This window comes from Lolium perenne, chromosome 5 (genome assembly GCF_019359855.2).
Source record: "Lolium perenne isolate Kyuss_39 chromosome 5, Kyuss_2.0, whole genome shotgun sequence".
In the NCBI taxonomy this organism is placed as follows: domain Eukaryota; kingdom Viridiplantae; phylum Streptophyta; class Magnoliopsida; order Poales; family Poaceae; genus Lolium; species Lolium perenne.
The window spans coordinates 164,995,362-165,003,295 of record NC_067248.2 but is presented as its reverse complement, the minus strand read 5'-3'; the positions used below and the strand labels follow the sequence as shown (position 1 = coordinate 165,003,295).

Genomic DNA, 7,934 nt, shown 5'->3' with positions numbered 1-7,934 from the left:
TGTTTCCTCATCCACCACCGCGATCTCCCATATACCCAAAGCCACCACGGTTACCACCATCGCGCGCTGTAGCATTGACCGAGTGATCTGATCCAAAGCTGTGTTGCTTCTGTTGCTAGGGTTGCGTCCTTCCAGGCGGGACTCACATGAGAGGAATAGAGAGTATAGGTCACTGAGACACATGTTTTCAGCCTTGATTAGAGCTGTGATCGCTGCCACGAAACCATCATACTGATCATCAAAACCAACCAAGATGTAGGAGATAATATCTTCATCATCAAGCTTCCTTCCAGCATTGGCCATCTCATCAGCGAGGGCCTTGATACGACCAAAATAAGCCGAACCCGAGGAGAACATCTCCCTGCGTGTTTGCGCCAATTAGGTGCGGAGCTGGACCACGTGAGCCTTGGACACCGATGAGAACATCTCTGTCACGGCTATCTAGACCTCTACCGAGATTGATAGCCTAGCAACTTGAACAGGGACCTCCCTCGTCATATTCCTGAGGAGGTAACCAAGAACGGTTTGATCTTGGGCGATCCATCTTGCGTACTCCGTATTGGGAATCTTCACGTCTTTACCATCGTTGTCCTTCGCATCAACCTCCTTCTCTGGTTCAGGCACCGTTCCATCGAGGTAGCCTATGAGCTGTGCGCCTCTGATCGGCGGAAGCACTTGAGTCTTCCAAATCAGGATTCCCCGGTTAGTTTCTCTGAAACCGATTTACCAAGGGATCCTCCAACAGGCGCCATGGATGAGGAGGAAGAAGCACCGAAGCTCATCTCAATTGTAGATGCGTTTGTAGGAAGACAGGCTCTGATACCATATGCAAATTATGGAAGCGCTCGTACCCCTCTAGGGCCGGCGTGTATTGTATTTATATTAGGCAACATACAAAGATTACATAGACACGAACATATTACGTGTATACATACACATAGTACATGAAGACTACAGCTAGATTACAACTCGTTTAACACGCATGCCATCTTGTACTACTAATTCCAAATTATTTTTAGGTTTAGTCAAAATCAAACTTCTTAAAGCCTAATTAAGTAGTATTAAAGAATATCAATATCTGCATTGAAATGATATTGATTTCATATTATGTATATTTCAGTATATTTACATATATATTTGATCAAACCTTACAAAGTTTAACTTTCATCAATAAATAAACCAGATACTCCTTTTTTTTTTTGAGGAAAATAAACCAGATACTCCTACAAGAGAATGACGAAAAACACAAAACAGGCTAAGCATGCTAAATAGGCCCATCCAGCCCATCCGATTCTCTGTGCGACAGAAACCAGCCTATATATATGTGGTAGTCGGCTCCGGAAGCCCAACACGCCAAGGTCCACCCCGCCCGCCCAGCCATCCCTGGCTTCGCGCTCTTTTCCCCTTCCCTTCGCCCAGAGCCTTCTAGAACCTTCCGTTCCATCCGGAGCCATCGCCATGGCCGCCTCCTCCTCCTCCTCCTCCGCCGCCCGGTGCTTCCCCCTCCTCCACGAGACCCTCCTTCTGTCCTTCAAGCCGCGGGTCTTCCCCGACTGTTTGTTCGAGGTCGACGCGAAGCGCACCGACCCGGCCGCGCCCATCATCGTGGCGGCGTTCGAGGGCGACATCCCCACGATTAAGAGTAAGTCCACGCGACGCCTCGTGGGTAGGTTTCGCTGCTCCTGGATCTGTTTCTGGTTGCTGATTTGTGCGTGCAGGGCTGGCGAAGCAGAGGAAAAGGGAGGGGGGAAGCGTGGAGGCGGTGGAGGGGATCAAGGGCTCCCAGAGCAGCAGGCGCCTCGGGGCGCTCCATGTGGCGGCCTTCGCCGGGAAGCAAAAGATGTGCAAGTTCCTCATCAAGGATCTCCGCCTCGACGTCAACGCGGCCGCTGAGCATGGTAATTAAGTAACCCGTCCCTTGTTGAATTGAATTATTGGCGGGGCTGGTTGATCCAGTTTAGCTGTGCGAAATTGTATCACGTGATTTGGGGTGAAATCCTGCTTACTTTCGAAGTTCTGCAAATGCTGCTATGCTAGTGCTACTTGAGTTACGCCACTGTGTGTTTTCCGATCGAGGCTGCCAATAATTGTACTCAGTTAATTGCAAATACTAGAAAGTAGCGATGCTGAAGGTGTGCCTTATTAATTGGGGTCATGGTATATGATCGTTAGTTCCTTCTATGCTGATGGGACGTCATTGACAAGTCTATTGTGTTTTTTACTGTTTTTGTTTAAGCAGGGAGGTACTTGTGTTTACGTCACAAAAGTTCCGCGGATAGTTGGTTTCTTGAAAATGGATAGTTGGTTTCTTGAAAATAGGAACATTCGAGGTACATGAAAGTAGAGACCAGTGATGGAAGTGTGAGTAATTAATGTTCATTGGGCTTCGTTTTATTTTTGTGCATTACTCACTTGTGGTACCTGCTTGTGCCACTTTCTAGTATGTATTTTGCAGGTTCAGTCGCTCTTGGTTACGTATCCCACTTTCGGTCGGAAGAAAGAATGGGTGGTCATTTTGACAAAGTTTTTATCATATCTTGTGCTCTTGCTAGGTTTATCACCTCTGATATGTGCAATATACGGTATTGCGCCTAAAAGAATTGTGGAGCTTCTACTTGATCGTGGTGCTAATCCAAACATAGAAAACAGGGAAGGGTTTACCTTGCTCCATGTTCTTGCAACAAAGAAAGGTTCTCTCTGCCTATATATTTGTTTCCAACTTTTGTATTTCTATCTTTAATTAGGATTATCCTGCCAAACCTCATCTGTCATATTTAATCCAAAACTGGTTGCAGTGTCTCTGCCCAGATACAATTTTTTCGAAAATACTATGAAATCTATTTTTTATCTATTGTATCCTTCATGTTAATGCGACACAGTGAGTATTTTCATGTATTTTTTCCAGATCTATTTTTTCCAGATCTCTTTGGAATAGCAGATATATTGTTATCCAGAGGGGCCAATGTTGACTCTATGAGCTCAGAAGGAACACCACTACATATTGCTGCTCAGTGTGGAAATGTGGAAATGATGGAAGTACTGTTGAAGTATAAGGCAAATGTATTGATTTCCTTCTTTCCATCTCTTCTACGCTCTCTTTTTGGTAATGTTCGGTATAGTTTATACAGTCTTATATCATGATAAAGAGAAGTTGTGGCCAAAAGGTATTTACCTCAAGGAACTTTCCCAATCCTGCATACTTGGCGGAATATATGCTATTTTTACCTCCTTGACCAAACTAAGCTAGGGCTCTCTTTTATTTGCTGGCTCTAGTCTTGTGTCTTTTATGTTCTTTTCTTGTTTTACCATTCATCATTTGTTCATGGGTCTTTTGTTCTTCCTTTGCTTAAAATGTTTTAGATTCTTGATGAATGCCAGATCGGGGTCAGACCAAGTTCCAGTTTAATCCACTGTCCATGTTGATGGGGCTCACTTCTCCCGATCTAGCCCACATAACTGCTTAATTGATATTCTGACTTCTGAGTGTTGATGCTGGGTCGTTGCAACTTTGCACACAACGTACTCGAATGCTAGCAAATATCAATCGGTGGCGATAACTGATAACGGCAACATATGACCTTCCTTAAGTTACCTTGATTCTTTTGCAGTCTCTTAGATCCTTCATCTGATGGATCTAGTGGTAATAATTACATGAGGGCCTTTGCTACTGAACACTGGAATATCTTTCCAAAAATATATTGGGTGCATACTCTTATGTCCAATGATTCATTTGGAAAAGAAAATTAAAGCACATGATTTCCTTTTGCACCTATAGGTTTTGTCTGGAAAAATAACTAAAGTACGTCAAACGGTTGTTTTAGTAATTTCTGTATTTGGTCTGCTAATGATTGCACAATAAAGAGCTGATAGTTTATTGTTCTTCATTGACTACCGTGTTATTATTTCTCTGCAAGTAATGTGATGTTTGTCTTTTCTCCAGCCTAACAGAGTTGTGCGACTATTCTATGCACCACTTACATTGGCTCTCTTCGCTTCTTCATTGAAATGTGTTGAACTGCTTATTAAGGTGCAGTGACTTGTCCCTTTAAGATCTACTTACAGTAGAGATATTTTGCCAAAATGACCTGCTTTTTGTCATGTCATTCCTATTATGAGACAACTTGCAGCATATTACAAAACACCATCTTCACAATTCTGTGGTAAATATTTATGAGACAAGTTGAAGCATATTACAATAGCTGGTAATATTATCAAATTTCCATGGTAATATTTACTATTTCAGGCTGGTGCTGATGTCAATGCTGGTAGCCCTGCAACTCCATTAACATTAGCTGCAACGGATGGCTTAGCTGACTGCATCAAGTGCTTGTTGGAAGCTCATGCTGATCCCAATATTCCTGACGAAGTGAGTTTTTTTGTGATTCTACTTAGGGTATTAGTTGTAACTCTAATTGAGCTTCTGAGCTAGCTGTGTGTTGTACTTGCAAAACACTTCGTGGTGTGTTTGTGATGAGTCGATTATTGTAACATCTGATTATCTCTACATTTTGTAGATTATACTATATATTGTACTATCTAATAACAAGAGAAAATGTAAGCTATTTGATAAACGTGCATAACTGATGCCATATCTTGCTATTTAGGTTTGTTAATTGTTAGGGTTCAAATATCATTGTTTGTAACTAGCTTGTTTTATGCAGAGTTTCCCTTCTGTTTATATGGATATTTTGTATCTGTGTTACTTTAAAAAAATTATTAAGAAAAAACATCAAAGGTTATTTCTTTGAAAGAGATAACTGTTAGCATGTTTAAGTGTTCAGTGCTGCCCTGCTGAAGATGGATCAGTAAGATGTTAAATTCAAAAACTAAAGCATTGTGAAACTCAGTTGTAGTAACTGGAATTCTTTCTATATCAGATCATTGTATGGTTAAATATGCCACCCTGAAGTCCTGTGTGCGCTCTCGTCAAATAATGATCTATCACGATGAAGTTCACATCATCTGTGCTTTCACAGAAATGAGAAGCACAAAGGAATTAAACATTCATGGACATGTTTATCTTTGCACATGTCCTGTTCCTCGGCCTTAGTTAGCATTTTTCGGATATGTTGGGAACCTGGGAACAATTATATTGTAGACCGCTTCATATTCTACTATGCTTTAGTGCATGCATTGCATAATCTCCCATACTTCCTTATATTTTGGATGTTATGGACATGCTTGAATGTAATTCCTTTGCTGCATTCTCTATTTTGTGCCATTCCCTAAACTCTCCCGTGCTTATTCTAAAACTGATCCTTGTGAATGTTAACAGATTGGTAGAATGCCAGTGGAATTAGCTGCAATCCATGGATGGAAGGAATGTGTTGAGATTCTCTTTCCTGTCACATCCCGTGTAGCTAGATTCGCAGACTGGAGCATTGATGGAATAATGCAACAGTGCTCACATGTATGAATAAAATATTTCATATTCTACTTATTGTTCCAGTTAGGTTGATGTCATTAGATTTACTCAGATCAAGCAAAAAAAACTGAAATTAGCTTTCTTTGAGGTATTTGTCACTGCCATGCATTCTATTATATTTGAGTTTCATTTACACATTTGGTTTAGGGTAATCTTCATAAAAGTGAGGAACCTGCTTTCAAAGCGCTAGGGGATGCTGCATTTAAGAGAAAGGATTATACTCATGCATCAGCTCTATACACCAAGGTAAAATTCGTTTGATCAGATCGGTGGCTGCACATTAGTACAATAAATTACTTGGTTAACTTATGATATATTGAAATTACCAATGAATCAAATCACATAGTCATTTTGTCAACAGTGCTACAGATCTGGGCGTTCTACTTGGAAACAAACAACTTTTATTAACAAAATTTGAGGTCCCAAATTTTCTATTTAGAAATATTTGTACATGTAGATATCAGATTGTTCAGAATCTGCTTTCTATCATATATTTTGTTAATTTTTACATAAGTATTTATAGGACAAGGAGTGTTAGTGTAGTCATTTGCAGCAGTCTTGATCTTGTTGTGGGATACCATTTGATGGCTCCAGGGAATGGACACTGACCCTAAGGATTCAACCTTGTACGCAAAGAGGAGCCTTTGCTGGCTGCGTATGGGTGAGAAAGACAAAGCTTTGGATGATGCCAATACCTGCAAATGTATGATTCTTGATGGATCAAATTGCTTCCCTGAGCAAGGAGCAGCTCTAATACCGACGGAGGTACGAGCATTTTATGTTCCATAATGTATTGTGTTACCTGGCCATGCATTAATGCTTATGTGCTTAGGACTATGGCCAAGCATCTGAAGCTCTTATATCTAGCTTGAAGTTGGATTCTGGAAGCGGCCTGGTTGATGAAGTATCTGGGTAATCTCTGCTATCTGCTTGCCAATGTTTGGTTGGATAGCTCCAAGTTGTTATTTTAATATAAATCATTATTGTCAACCAATTAACAGAAAATATAATCACTTGGGACATCATCATGTTGTTTCTCCCATGCCCATTGTCGGTTCTGTAATGTTAAACCTTCATCTTCCTTTTTGCCCTTTGTTTTGGTTTTCAGATTACATGTCACCAAGCATAGAAGAAGATTATTCAGAGGAATCTGTTTGCTTATTCTTGATTTCTGCTGAACTTTTCATTAATGTCCAGTGATTTAAATTGTACTACTCGGAGTACTATATATATGCTACTATTATTCTATTAACTTGGCATTAGAACTTGCAGGGAGGAGGATAAGTGAATAAAGGTTAGTTACTGCCCGGACATGTGAAGCGTCCACTGAAGTTGTGAGGCGTTGTGTTTTGTTCGATCTTGCACGTTGTACTGTATAGCCTGTTGATATTCTGGTGAACAAAACAACGTAAGCGTGGAGATGTAAGTACCTATAGATAGCACAAACGAGTAGCTGGATTGTAGATGATGCCAACATGTTACATATGGTACTGAGCTGTGAAACTGAACAATGTACCATAGTTGCTTACTTGGGGTATAACTGCGAATTTGGGACAATAACTACACCACTATTGCAATTGAGATTGTTGGGAGTTTAAACATGTTGAAAGTCTTTTGTTTGTTAAAAGATGCGACTGAGATTATTGGAATTTCTTATGTTCCATGCTACTTTATTGATGATACCTACATGTTTTATACATACTTTATGTCGTATTTATGCATTTTCCGGCACTAACCTATTAACGAGATGCCAAAGAGCCAGTTGCTGTTTTCCGCTGTTTTTGGTTTCAGAAATCCTAGTAAGGAAATATTCTCGGAATTGGACGAAATCAACGCCCAGGATTTTATTTTTTCCATGAAGCTTCCAGAACACCGGGGGAGATACGAAGTGGGGCGACGAGGCGACGCCACACCAGGGCGGCGCGGCCCAGGCCCTGGCCGCGCCGGCCTGTGGTGTGGGCCCCTCGTGGCGCCCCCTGACCTACCCTTCCGCCTACTTAAGCCTTCGTCGAGAATAACTCCAGTACCGAGAGCCACGATACGGAAAACCTTCCAGAGACGCCGCCACCAATCCCATCTCGGGGGATTCAGGAGATCGCCTCCGGCACCCTGCCGGAGAGGGGAATCATCTCCCGGAGGACTCTTCACCGCCATGGTCGCCTCCGGAGTGATGAGTGAGTAGTTCACCCCTGGACTATGGGTCCATAGCAGTAGCTAGATGGTCGTCTTCTCCTAATTGTGCTATCATTGTTGAATCTTGTGAGCTGCCTAACATGATCAAGATCATCTATCTGTAATGCTACATGTTGTGTTTGTTGGGATCCGATGAATAATGAATGCTATGTTATGTTGATTATCAATATCATCTATGTGTTATTTATGATCTTGCATTTTCTCCGTTGCTAGTAGAGGCTCTGGCCAAGTTTTTGCTTGTAACTCCAAGAGGGAGTATTTATGCTCGATAGTGGGTTCATGTCTCCATTAAATCTGGGGGAGTGACAGAAACCTC

The 7,934-nt window shown here is 41.6% G+C and overlaps 2 protein-coding genes and 1 pseudogene across 3 annotated transcripts; 2 read left to right on the top strand and 1 right to left on the bottom strand.

Annotated features, from left to right (window-relative positions):
• Positions 1–191: 191 nt before the first annotated feature.
• Positions 192–285, bottom strand: LOC127305004 (small nucleolar RNA Z247; annotated as a pseudogene).
• Positions 286–1,374: 1,089 nt separating this feature from the next.
• LOC127300498 (uncharacterized) lies at positions 1,375–2,366 on the top strand. The gene is made up of 3 exons (XM_051330627.2): positions 1,375–1,642; positions 1,719–1,898; positions 2,240–2,366. The coding sequence occupies exons 1-3, from the start codon at positions 1,459–1,461 to the stop codon at positions 2,299–2,301; spliced, it is 426 nt and encodes a 141-aa protein (XP_051186587.1). The 5' UTR covers positions 1,375–1,458; the 3' UTR covers positions 2,302–2,366.
• A 202-nt stretch (positions 2,367–2,568) lies between these two features.
• LOC127300495 (uncharacterized) lies at positions 2,569–7,657 on the top strand. 2 transcript variants are annotated; one of them, XM_051330624.2, is made up of 9 exons: positions 2,569–2,690; positions 2,906–3,060; positions 3,941–4,027; positions 4,244–4,366; positions 5,276–5,410; positions 5,573–5,671; positions 6,020–6,190; positions 6,258–6,337; positions 6,689–7,657. In XM_051330624.2, exons 2-9 carry the CDS (start codon positions 2,974–2,976, stop codon positions 6,711–6,713), a joined length of 807 nt encoding a protein of 268 aa, XP_051186584.1. In that variant the 5' UTR covers positions 2,569–2,690; positions 2,906–2,973; the 3' UTR covers positions 6,714–7,657. The 2 variants fall into 2 exon arrangements, with proteins under 2 accessions (XP_051186584.1, XP_051186583.2); XM_051330623.2 differs by having other exon boundaries at positions 6,698–7,654.
• Positions 7,658–7,934: the final 277 nt, after the last annotated feature.